This window comes from Haplochromis burtoni, unplaced genomic scaffold, assembly GCF_018398535.1.
Source record: "Haplochromis burtoni strain Fernald_Lab_line unplaced genomic scaffold, NCSU_Asbu1 Contig_49, whole genome shotgun sequence".
NCBI lineage: Eukaryota > Metazoa > Chordata > Actinopteri > Cichliformes > Cichlidae > Haplochromis > Haplochromis burtoni.
This window is the reverse complement of record NW_024582410.1, coordinates 284,933-297,627: the sequence shown is the minus strand read 5'-3', so window position 1 is coordinate 297,627 and position 12,695 is coordinate 284,933. Positions and strand designations below refer to the sequence as shown.

At 42.9% G+C, this 12,695-nt stretch overlaps 1 protein-coding gene across 4 annotated transcripts in view; it reads left to right on the top strand.

The window, feature by feature from the left end:
* The window catches only part of uhrf1bp1l (UHRF1 binding protein 1-like), a 31,830-nt gene extending 19,136 nt beyond the window's left edge, over positions 1 to 12,694 (top strand). Inside the window, exons 16-24 of one of the 4 annotated variants that reach the window (XM_014329285.2) lie at positions 1,868 to 1,951; positions 2,635 to 2,783; positions 4,181 to 4,338; positions 4,429 to 4,579; positions 5,385 to 5,426; positions 8,463 to 8,722; positions 9,118 to 9,223; positions 9,394 to 9,551; positions 11,173 to 12,694. In XM_014329285.2, the coding sequence (XP_014184771.1) occupies positions 1,868 to 1,951; positions 2,635 to 2,783; positions 4,181 to 4,338; positions 4,429 to 4,579; positions 5,385 to 5,426; positions 8,463 to 8,722; positions 9,118 to 9,223; positions 9,394 to 9,551; positions 11,173 to 11,301 (1,237 nt within the window). In that variant the 3' untranslated portion in view covers positions 11,302 to 12,694. Of the gene's footprint in view, positions 1 to 1,867; positions 1,952 to 2,634; positions 2,784 to 4,180; positions 4,339 to 4,428; positions 4,580 to 5,384; positions 5,427 to 8,462; positions 8,723 to 9,117; positions 9,233 to 9,393; positions 9,552 to 11,172 lie in introns of all 4 variants that reach the window. The other 3 variants (XM_005947549.2, XM_014329286.2, XM_014329287.2) reach the window with 3 other exon arrangements.
* The last annotated feature ends 1 nt before the right edge of the window (position 12,695 follows it).

Sequence of the window (12,695 nt, the reverse complement as noted above, 5' to 3'; positions counted from 1 at the left end):
GGCCATTACAATGTCAGCATCCTAACTAATGTTGTACAGATGCTTGTTTTATCCAACCAAGGTCTAAAGCCCAAATTTGCTACCATACAAGGACTAGAATCACACCCATAAAAAAACAAAAACAAACATATCCCCTGAAAGGCCGTCTCCTTGTGTCATCACTTTCATCACTCCTGCTGCGTTTGGATCACTCTCTGGTCGATCTGACTACTCGTTCATGTGCATTTGAGATTTGCCCTGGTTTTCATTTATTAAAAGTGACCCTACAACCTAAATGTAACTTTGCAGGGAGCCAAATGTTACGAACAGGGCTGAGGGGGGATTGTGTTGGTGTGGCTGCACCACAGTTCAGGATGTTACAGCAGGACTCTTTATTAAGAAAAGGATGCCCCCGGTTGTGTTAGTCTTGAAGTGTTTCCTTCAGTTTGGATACTCTGTTCTCTTCTGTGCCGAAGAGTGCGCTTGTAGCTGGAAACGGAGCTCTCGTCACCAGGGAGGAAACTGCGAAATTGCAAATATGCATTTGCAGATCAGATCATGGCTTCCATGGAGTAATCCAAATATAACTGAGAAACACAAAAATAGGCCCTTGAAAGTGACAACAGGCAACTTTAAATTGGGATTTGTTTGTTTTTTATTTGTGGAGTTCGAAAAAGTTTTGATTGATATTTTATTTATACAACGCCCAAATAACAGCAGCAGTTGCCTCAAGGCGCTTTATATTGTGGGGTCGATTGTACATTAATACAACAGAGAAAACCCCAACAGTCATATGAACACCCTATGAGCAAGCACTTTGGTGACAGTGGGAGGGAAAAACTCCCTTTTAACAGGAAGAAACATTCAGCAGAACCAGGCTCAGGGATGGGCAGACATCTGCACTGACCAGTTTGGGTGAGATGAGGAAGAGTAATCAAATGTGGAATTGAGAGAGGGGGGGAAACAAACTCAAACAATCTTAATGTTTGAAGCTGAAATCTTAATTTCCATATGATCTTTAAAGCTTGAAACATACCAATTAAACCACTTCCAGACTAGTTCAGCCTTCAATAAGTAGTCCAGAAATGTTCAGCTGATGACTTGATTTAGCTGACAGAAAATTAATTGACAGCAGGGTTGTTAGTTAATGAACTGATAAAGTTATTTATGTAGGAAAAAGGCTAAACAATCCCTTTTTTTTGCCCAACTATTTTAGTTGCATGTAAAAGGTTAAAGTGGTTCCTTAGGTGACCGTCATATGAAACTAGTTGTGCCTTTTATAAGAGAGAAAAGCAATGGAGTAAAATATGGGGAGCAGGAGTGTGTAGGCACAGGATAAGACAACGGTACTAAGTGCTGAGTACACCCTTAGCTGCAAACATAATGTCAAAAAAATCAAATATCTATTAGATTTTATAAGTAAACCAGCAAACATATTTTCTACTAGATGATTTGCACCCTGTTTAAATAGCGTTGCGGTGCTGAATCCAGAGAAGTGATCGTATGTCACAGTTGTCAGACTTTTGTTAAATGATCCAGACAGCTTTTTCAGAAAGCCCTCTGTGCCTCGCTGTCATTGACCTACATGAGTCTTTCTCTCACTAATTTCATGTCTATTCCTGAACACAAGAGCTGTGTGTCGAATTCCCACATGAGTGCTCGTCAGTCTGAATGTTCAGTCTTCTCACATCACCTGTCTCACTTTCTGAATGTTGGCCGGCCACAAGCTGCTGTCTTTTCTTACATGTGTTTTCTCATCTGCCGTCTGTCGACATTTGGATGTTCTGTGTTTTAACTCATTCATTTCCTTTTCTGCCTCTTGACCTTTGCTTTGACCCATGCGAGGTGTGCGTGTGTGTGTGTGTGTGTGTGTTTTCTCTCTATCAAGGAAAGGAAGTTTGTCTGTGGTATCTGATCTCCTCAGCTCCTCAAACTCCAGCAGATCCACCTCCCTTTATTCCATGTCCAACATGTAAGCCACTGGATCTGTGACTAGCTGTGTTAATGAGGGTGTACATGTACCCTGTGTGTGTGTCCTTGTGCTTGTAGTCTGTGGATGAGCACAAATGCAAATGTGTATATGTGCATCCTCTGTGGGCATGCATTTGCATGAGCGCATGTCTGTATGTGTTAATTTTTTTCTCCCCTCTGTTTGCTGTCTATTTGTTAACCCTTCATGGTCGAGATGAAATGGGAAGCTCTTCCTTTGTGACAGTCCCCCCCCCCCCGCCTTGTGTTCTCAGTCTGTTGGGAGCAGCTTTATTTTTTTGTCTGATCTGAATTTTTCTTGAGATTATTTCTGGCGCTCTGGTGAGGCTAGCACACTTGGTTCTTACGTGACCTTAAACAACACTACACAAAGGAATGAAGCGATATTTAATTCATGACTTGTCGAGTAGGCTCTGTCAGCTCAGAGAGAGCACTGTGGTGTCGGCTAGTGTCGGCATAACACAAACTCCTATCAGATGTGATAAAATAGTTTCACTGGACTCCTTTTTTTATGTCACTGTTACTCAGTCTGTCATAAATTAGTCATAACTTAGAATTAATTGCATGCATGAAAATTGTACCTCAAGCAGAAACAGAGTGATTGGAGTGATTATGGTCACTACTGTCACACCTCCTCATGCGCCCGTGTATGTGTGTGTGTTGTAGTGGTCGTTTGATGCGGGATCGCTCCCAGTCCAGTTTCTCTGTATCCTATAAAAATATGAAGAAGAGCCCCTCTCTGCAGTCCCTGGACAACATCTCCATAGATAGCTACCTGATGGAGGATGGAGACACTTACAGCCTGCTGGAAAGAGGTAAAAATATCGTGTAGTTGCACTAAGCTCCACCATTTTATCCTGACCTTTGGACTTCTTATGTGTTTCATGGAGTAGAGCATATCTCCGCAGGGATCAAGATTTAATGATTTGTGTAGGTGTAGTTGCAGCTTGCTGTTTGGCCTTAAGGTGGCAGCATTGTGCTGGTTGTGCGTTGGTGAACTGGATTACATGAGAAAGGAAAAAGTTACACTAATGAATACAAAACATGATATACTATACTGCATCAACAAAATTTAGGCCAACAATGCAGAAGCTGCGTGTGGAAAAAATAACTACAGCCTTAAGGCTTCCATAGGGATTAAGAGGGTAAAGAGTAGGCAGGTGCTGTTAATCAGATGCACTTGTAAAAGCTGAGGTTTTGGTAAACTGGGAAGGGTTTTGGGCATTTTTTTCAAACAGTCTGAAGTCCATCATCTTACACTGAGTGACTATTTAGAAGTGGGAAACATTCAACACAGTTGCCAATCTTCTCAGGAGTGGATGATATAACAAATTCACCAGAAGTTCAGACCCCTGCAATGCTCAGATAAACTGTAAAAGCCCAAGAACTGCACCTCAGACACTACAGGCCTGTCACAAGACAGGTTCATGTCTTAAAATTTAAAGTTCATGACAGCATAGCTAGAAAAAAAGACTGAACAAGTACGGCGCGTTTGGAAAGGTTGTCAGGACAAAGCCTCTTCTCTCTAAAAAGAACATGGCAGCACAGCTTACACAAACCACAAGACTTCTGCAACAGTGTCCTTTAGACAGATGAGACCAGAGTGGAGGTGTTTGGACATGATTCACAGCCCTATATTTGGAGAAAGCCTGACACAGCATATCAGCACAACTGCTGGGCGATGATTTGGGCATGTTTTGCAACCATAGGACATGGGCACCTTTTGCAGTCATTGAGTCCAGCTAAAGCTTGGCCCAAATTGGATCATGCTACAAGACGATGATTCCAGGCAAAGTAGCTAATTTACAACAGAATTGCTGCAAAAGAAAAGAATAAAGGTGCTACAGTGGCCTCAACCTGATTGAGCTGCTGTGGTGGGACCTTAAGAGAGCTGTGCATTAACGAATGCCTGCAAACTTCAATGAACTAAAGTAGCAGTGTTGTTAAAAAGGAGTTGCCAAAATTCCTTCTTAAGGACTTTGAGACACTGATTAAGTTAGACAGAAAAAGGTGAGCTCAGTTATTGCTCTTGTAGGTGGTTCTGCAAACTATTGAATCACGACATGCACTTAGTTTATAACAGATCCTTTTTATTATGTGTTATGTAAAACGTTAGAGTTCATCAGAGGGTGTATGGTTCTCTTTATCATGATCATACATGTGTTTATTTGTCTGTGTGTGTCACATTTGTATTCCTTTATGTACTTTGCAGACGACGTGTCCATCTCAGGCTTCAAGGACGTCATCAGTGAACAAAGCACCGCAGAGAGCGCCATCGAGGCAGCGACTGGTCAGGAGCACGAGGGGGGAGAGTCCCCCGACTCTGCCAGCGCAGCATCACAGAGCATTGATGAGCCCACCAAAGATACAGTAAGAAACAGAGAGTGGTTTTGGGATGAACAATAAAAAGCCAGCATGCGCAGCTTATTCGATTTTTAAATATGTATTCCTCACCCCCAGGTGTCAGTGCTGGTGTTGAAGGTGCAGTCGGTGTGTGTGGGCATGGAGGCCATGGGCGAGAGCACAGCCGTGGCTCTGGAGGTGGGCCGGGTCACACCCAGCCAGCTGGGAAATGTCAGCCTCAGACAGTACCTCAGCAACCGCAGCCTGGGTAAGAAATGCAAGTCGGCTACGCGCATGTTTTAAAGTTTTGTCTGAGAATGAGCATGAGACAAACAGCTTTTCATGTGAGCTCTAATTATTTTTGAGTGTTTTTTTTTTTATTTAAATGTTACAAATGCCAAACTATCACATGAATATTGCCACATTGTCAATTGATAATTAGCAAAACCAGTGCTAATACGTAAAATTGTGTGCACCTGTGTTTGTTAATGGATTTAGACTCAATCCAGCTACAGCTTTTTTTTTTTTTTTTTTTTTTTGAGGAGGTGGAGGGTGGAGTGTTTCAGAGAGTAAGAGGGATCATTAGGACAGGGACAGGAAGGAACATGTGATAAAGGTCCTGGAAAAGACCATCAGGATACTGAGGCGACACCTGACATTAAAAAAAATTGTTGTTCACATTTGAAATGATGTGGTGAACAGCAGCTTACATCAGGACATCCACGTTTCTCTCTCAGCAGATGCCAGTGAAAGCAGGAAGGTGATATATAGAGAGTGTTTGGGGGGGAAAGACGTTTGTTCTCAGTTACAGCAGTGATTTATTGATCATTTAAGGCTTTGAGTGCTTCTCAGATTTGAGAATGAATTGCCATCCTTGGTGGAGTTTCTGGGACAAAGCCAGACATTTCATGGCACATCCCTGTGTGATGATTGGTAGATGAATGCAGCCTGAGTCTGAATCCACTTATCTTCTCAAGTGCACACACACACACTCGCACACTCGCACACTAACAGCCCACCACTACCAACCACCCCCTTCACCTTTTTTATTTACCCTCCATAACTCCCCACAGGTATGGTGTGTTCAGTACCAATACCTGCACAAAGCAGCCAAGGTAACTGCTGCGTGTTAATGCGCCATCTGTAGCCTAGCGTGCATGCTTGCATTCGTGCCTCTTTTTCCATCTGTGTACGTGTTTGTTTGTTTGTGTACGTGTGTTACGGTTTGCAGGACTTTCTCAGTGGCATGCGCTGCAGATGCAGACGGCGTGTGTTGCAACGCATGAGGAGTGTGTGGTGCTCCTTTTTTTTTTTTTTTTTTTAGCAGCAGCAGCACGGGGTGCTGATGTGGTATTGTGTGTGTGTGTGTGTGTGTGTGTGTGTGTGTGCGTGTGTGTGGCACTTAACAGAGGATAAATGTGACCGTAATGGAGTGAGTGGTCCCATTATTTGCAACATTAGGCCTGCAACCTTCAAATCTACGCACATTCGTGCCATATTTAGGGTAACAGCTACTTTTTGTGCTGACAGCTTTAACCCCAAATCCTCCCATCCTTCCTCTTTCACCCTCTCTCTCCATCCTCCCCTGTTTTTTTTCTTTTTCCCTCCTACTACCTCATCTCTCCACTGCAGCAGACTTTGCAGTTTCAGTCCAGTGATTCAGGCAATGAGAGAAATGCCAGCTTTACCCCTCGCCTCCTCTCCTTCTCCTATCTCACAAAAGCTATCCTACCTCCCCCCCCTCTTCCTTCTTTGTTTCCCTCCACCTTCCTTTTCACTCTTCCCTCCAGGTCCTACTCCATCTTCCTACTAATCCTCTGTCATTCACCCCTCCCTTTCCTTCACCTTTCCTTTCCTTCATCTCTCTCCCTCTGTAGGCCATTTCCCCTCCCTCCCCTCCCTGTCTTATCACAGTCATTCAGTTCTTGGCTGCCGGCTCCCTCGCTCTCTCTCCTCACCCACTCCCATCTTCCCTCTCTTCGCCTCAACCCTGGCTGCTCAGGATTGAGAGAATATGCAATTTTATCTGAGGAAAAGCTGACAGAATTCGGTGTGTGTGTGTGTGTGTGTGCGTGTGTCTTTGAGTGTTTTTGCTAGGCGTGCAGTTGCCCTACAGTATTAACCTTCTCCTGACTGTCCTTTAGAGAGCGTTTGAAAGGGAAGCGACGCGCTTCTCGCTGTCATAATAAAAAGAGTGATTTCTTTAAGTGGCCATTTTCATGCCTTGCTAAGTGTTCCTATTGCGACTCTCTCACCTGTTCAAAAACTTGTCTGTATTTGTGCGCTTGCCCAGTGAACGTCCCCCTTTTGTGTGCTGACGTTGACGACTCCTTGAGACTTTTCTCACTTCACGTCTTCTTTCTCTCTGTACTCATTTTTTTGTCTTCTTTACTTCTGTTTCTCAAAAAAAACCCAGCAAAAAAATAGGATTCTTACAGTCACATTTTGTAGTTCCTGTAGTCATATTCAAGTCTTTCAGGGGTAAAACTCTTTTTTTTCATTAGTACACCAGCAAACCTTTTTCTTTTCAGCTCCTTGGAGCTTAGATGTGCTAGGTGTTTTATTCATATAATAAATAAAAAAGTATTAAATGAAAACTTTTCCTTGTATTTTCCACCAAACCCTCAAGTCCCCAGGCTTTGGAAATAATTAAACATTACAGCTGGAAAGAGCCGATGGGACTGTAAAAGATCTCCTTCAGCCCACCTTCTTAAATCCTTCCGGCTTCTTTTCTTTCTTTCGTTCTTTCTTTCTTTTTAACTTTCTGTTCAAGTCAGTCTCCCACTCGTCTTTCTGATGTTATTCTTCCTCTGTCTTTTCATTCATCCCACCTCTTACTTTGAGCTTGTGTAAACCTGATATTAAAATTCACCCTTTATTTAGAAGAAGTAACCGTGATGACCTCGAGATGTTTTTGACACATTTTAGGAAGTAAGGAACGTCCTTAAACTTCACCGTGACAACAATGTGAGCATATTAAACTTTATTAATGTCTTAAATGCCCTGCTCAATAGTGCCTAATAGTGTATAGTCCCACCTGGTGGGTGTTAGCAGTGGATCCTTTTCATGATGTAGTTTGCGGGGTGACACCTCTGTGGAAATCACCGATGCTCAGATTTGGTTGAAGATAATTCGAGGTTCAGTGCCCAAAGCTCTTTGTGACATTCTTTTAGCGGTTCCTGAGCAGTTTTTGGTAGTGTGACATGGTGTGCTTGGTCTGCTGCAGTGTTTTGGTGGGTGGTAAGTGACATCCACGTGAATGGTAGCACCCAAAGAGTCTGATGCTTCTTGATTTTTCAGCCCCAGCATTCGGATGGCAGGATGAGAATTAGCTTAAACAGCAAGAAAGCATGGATCCATCCTGCCTTGTATCAACAGTTCAAACAGCTGAGGGTAGAGTAATTGTTTGGGATAATAGTGGGTTTTTCTGGTGCACTTTGGACCCCATAGTATCAACCGAGCATCATTTAAACACCACAGCCTTCCTGAGTATTGTTACCGACTATGTCTGCCCATATTGTACCGACTGTTTGATGACTGCTTGCAGCAGGATAACATGCAATGTCACAAAACTCATTTTAAACTGGTTTCTTGAGCATGAAAATGAGTGTCCTTTACTCAGATATCTCCTACTTCCATCCACTGGATAAATCTGCAGCAGCTCAGAGGAATGTTTCCTGCACCTCGTTGAATCTGTGCCATGAAGAGTTAAGTTGTTTCTGAAGCCAAAAGTGGATCAAACCAAGTACTAGCAAGGTGTACCTAATAAAGTGACTCTACACTGATGTTGAGAAAAGGGAATGAAAAAGGAAAAAAAGAGAGATTTTGGCACCATCTTTTTTTCTCTGACATAAATTTGAGACCAGTGTTCATAGTAGGTTCAAAACCATCTCGAGATAAAAGTTTGCAGTCAGCTAATATCAGCTGATGGTTTGACCTGATTACACAGAGAGATTAAAACGGTCCAAATCTTGAATTAGACAAGAAGTGAAATTTTCTTCTTGTCAGATTCCTGGGCACTTTCAAAAGACACACCAGCCTTATTTCATGTTGGGTGGATTTTAATGTCGGGTGTGTTTAAGCACTTGTCTTATCTCCAAGCTTCACAAATGTGGCGTTGATGTTAACAGCTTATATGTCTTCCTTCCCAGCTGGCGGCGAGACCAGCTCTGCATCCATCCAGGGCCTTCACGGTCCGGCGGTCCGGGCTCGGCTGGAAAGCGGGCCCTGGGCCGCCGCCCACTCCCCGTTGGCTGAACGTAACGGCTTCCTCCAGCTGCAGCTTCACGATTACACGGCGAGCTTCATGATGTCCTCGCTCCGCAACCTTTCCCTTTTCCTGGAGGACGACTCAGCCTCCCAGGTGCTGCCCATGGAGATCAGCATCAGGGACACACACATTGATTTAAAGGTGAAAAGACTTATTTCAGTTTTGTACTTTGCAAAGTTTGTGTTTTACCCCGAGGTTACTGTTGCAGAACACCAACAGAACTGTTTCAGTGGGAAATTTGTCTCATTGCTTCAAATCCAGTTTTACTAATGGAGCCCATAACTCACTGCCTCAGACTAAAGCACCCTCTTGTTATCAAGTTAAATATTTTGAACAGTGGCCTAATTGGCATTTGGATTTGAACTAAAGGTTTAATGACACAGAAAGAAAAGGCCTTTCTACTCTCTGTTTGGTTCTTTCATGGTCAAGCAGCTTTGCTGTGGAACTGATTTGAGAAAATGGATGTGGACTAAACCTCTCCCTCATTCTGTCTCTGGTACACTCAGTCCCAACAACATGTGCTGTGTCTCCTGCAGGATGATGACCCTCGTGATAATCCCAACTCGGAGCCCTCGCCGGTCATGCTGCACATCGACAGCCTCATCGTACACAGAAGAGACGACGGGTCTTTCTCTATAGGAGGTGACAAACGTGCGCGCATTTTCATCTGCCAGATATTTCCACCTCCACTCCAGCGCTGATTCACTGCAGTTATATAAGATGACCTATTAAGTGGCTTTTTAAAGTCCACGCTCGCTGCATCCACACATCCGAACTCCCTCCTCTTCTCCCTCTCTCTTTTTTCCTCACAGTGGATAGAGCAGGTGAGGCCAAACCCAAGCAAGCGGCCTCAGTGATTGACAGCTCTCTGAGTCCAGTCCCTGAGACTGTGGGCGGCATCTGTGGTGTTTCAAAGGCGACGCAGACTCAGGCTCTGCCTACCAGCCCCCCTCCATCTGACAAGGAGAAGGTGAGAAATACAGCAAAACACAGTGGAAAGAGAGCGTAGAGGCAAAAAATAAACAAACACCACATGTGCAAACAGTGTTGATGTTCATGTTTTTGTTCTTCTTCTTCGTCATTTTCTCCTACAAACAGCTCCAAATGAGAATGTTGTTTCTTTCTGATCATTCTGGAGGCTGAAGCATGGTGTGCCAGGTTTTGCTTTGGTAAAGCTATTCCAGTTCTGTGTTTGGCTTCAGCTTGTTTCACAGTGGGAGTGATATTTAGAAACTTAGGAAAAGCATTGCATTTTCAGCCAGATCTACAATCTACTCGATGCTTATTCATTGCCACCAAAATAGCTAAATTACCTTTTAAACTTTATCCCACGGCGAGGGTCTGTTTGGAATTACAATACTGTTTAAAGTCTTGAGCCTCTCTGCATTTATTTTTGCTGGAAAAATGGAAATTAGGTGCAGCAATTTATTGACCACCTTTATTCTTCAGCACAGCCTGAACTCTCTTAAGCAAACTTTCTTGTAATTTCTTTAAGTAGTCTTCACAAATAGTTCTCCAGGCTTCTTGAAGGACATTCAAAGTTCTTGCTTGGATATTAGCTGCCTTTTGTTTTGTTCTTTGTCAAAATGATCCCATGTTGCGTCAGTAATGGTGAGGTCCAGGCTCTGAGGAGGCCAGTCTGAACCCACTGCCAATCAGGTGCTTTCCAGATACAGATATTGGATGGTGAGACCATTTCTGATGAAGCGTCAGTGAACAGTAGATGGATCAGCTGAAGGGTCAGATGCATCTCTCAGGTCCTGTTTCAGGTTTTGACTGGATATTTTCCTATTTCTTAAGGAGATGATGACTTTCATATATAGATAGCTTTTTTTTTTTTTCTTCCCCTTTTGTCCTCCACTTTTTCAAGTTCCTCCAATTTTTTTAAAGACACACTGCACGCTATGCTGAGATACACTGAGCTTTTAGCTAATAGCTCTCTGGGGATCACCCTGTAGGTGCAAAACTACTGTTGATGAACAAATTGTGTTTTTGAAACTGGATGTTAGTAACAAAGAGTCTAAATGGTCTCTGTCCATTTCTTCTATTGATTAAGACTGCTTTGAAATATTACCACAAAATCTGTCTCTTTGCAAGCACAATAAAAAGAAATGAGAAATGACTCAAGACTTTTACATCATACTGTAGGCAGCTAAGACCTATTGTCTCATCTGGCTTTTTGGTCACGGCTAAAAGACAGAAGTCATTATGTGCAAAAGCCACACTATAGTTCAGTGGAATCAGACATGAAAAGCCCCTGAAACTGTTCACTGTAGCCGTTGCTTGTTCTTCTTCCTCTTTGTGGTAAAACTTGCTGCAGTCGTTATGTTTTCTGTTCAGCCCAACTTTCCAAAGAAGCAGTATTTCTCTTAAGTTTTCGTATAAGCAGCGATCCCTGGGGGGGTACAATAAGCCTACCGATGAGACACCTGAATGACTTCATACCTGTAGGGAAACTGAGACTGGAATGGTTGGAGCTGGCTGATTAACAGCAACTGAACTGCTGAGAATGTCAGCGGTCAATGTAGGATGAAATGTTCCATATTCTGTATGTGGGGCAGATTGTGATGTTTATTTATTTCTTCTTTCAGATGCTGATCGAAGAGAATGAGTGTTTAAAGGTGGAGCTTTCCCGGGCAAAGATGGCGCTGGCTGAGGCTCAGATGGAGAAGGACTCGCTGCTTCACCGACTGAAGAACCTCAAAGTCAGCACCAGCTAGACCGCCACTCTCGAAGACCCTACAAGTCTCGCAAAATAAGAAGGAAAAGAAGATGATTTTTTTTTTTTTTTTAAACTACAATGGGGGCTCCCTTTTCACGAGCCACCGCGTGACTTCAGACTTATACAAATAAAACAATCCTGAGTCTTTGACGACTCTGAGAAAACGCATTTTTACAAACTCGTCATCTGTTTTGTTTTCCACTTTTAATTGCGGACAATTCACACGTTTGCAGCGCCAAGAAGGATAAAATGCGCACCTGTGTGTGTTTGTGTGAGACGGCAAGAGGATGAGATTTCTAACTTTGGTCGTGCCTACAGAAAACCATTCCCAGAAACCTGCTTCTGTTGTTCAAGTTTCAATTAAAAAAAGCATCCCAGCTTTTCGTCAGTGAGCTTCACTCAGACCTGTAGGCATGGGGAAACGCTGAATGTCGTATCTTCAGAGGAATGTCTTACTTTGCACTGCGCTGAAATTCGATTTGTAATCCAGCGCTTTCATATTCAGAGGGGAGCGACGAATCATGTTCCTGCTCGTCCTCGCAGCGTGTACAGTGTATATTGTGCAAGAATGGGAACACATAACTATTTTCTACAGAACTTTGAATGATTTTGCAGTGATTCAGTTGAATGAGTGTATGTCTCAGTCAGAACAAGCATTTCTTTACAAGTAAAGTGTGAATTTCCATGGCTTTGACACCAGTCTGTTCCTCCCCGCCCGCACCCATTCCCATTTATTTTATTTTTTTTAATTATGTGTAAATAGCTCCTTAACATGTGCTGCACTTTTAAAACTGAGGCAATGTAAATACAACAATCAGAACTGTGAGAGAAAAGTTGAGCCGACGAGTAGAGACAGTGGAAATAAACATCCACTCTGAGAAAAGAGGAAAATTAGGGCACCGTAAAGCTGCCTGATTACTTAAGTGTGTGTGTGTGTGTGTGTGTGTGTGTCTTTATGTGAATTTTCTAATCTGCCATCTAATGTAATTTTATTTTATTTTATTTTCCGTGGACGCACAAAGACTATCTGTTCATGTGCCCATGCCTCACGCTTGTGCGGCTACTTTAGGGGGAGTGACTTTTCTAACAGCACATGCTTCGGCACAGCACAAAAGGATAGTTTTTGGCGTCTGTGGATTCGGAACATTAAATCGGTCTGAAGGTGCATTTATTCATTTCAGGATGTTTGTTTTTTTTCTTTTTAATTTAAAACAATGTTTTGATTTGTTTGGTTTCGTGAAACACAGCTAGTTGCCTCCACGAATGAGCGATTCAGACTTGAAATTAGATTTTTAACAGAGCTGTCTTCTTAAAGAGGAATGTTTTACTTTACGTCTGCTTTATTTTGGCCCATTTTTCCTAGACTTAGTTTAGTTTTTTTCCCCCCCCCCC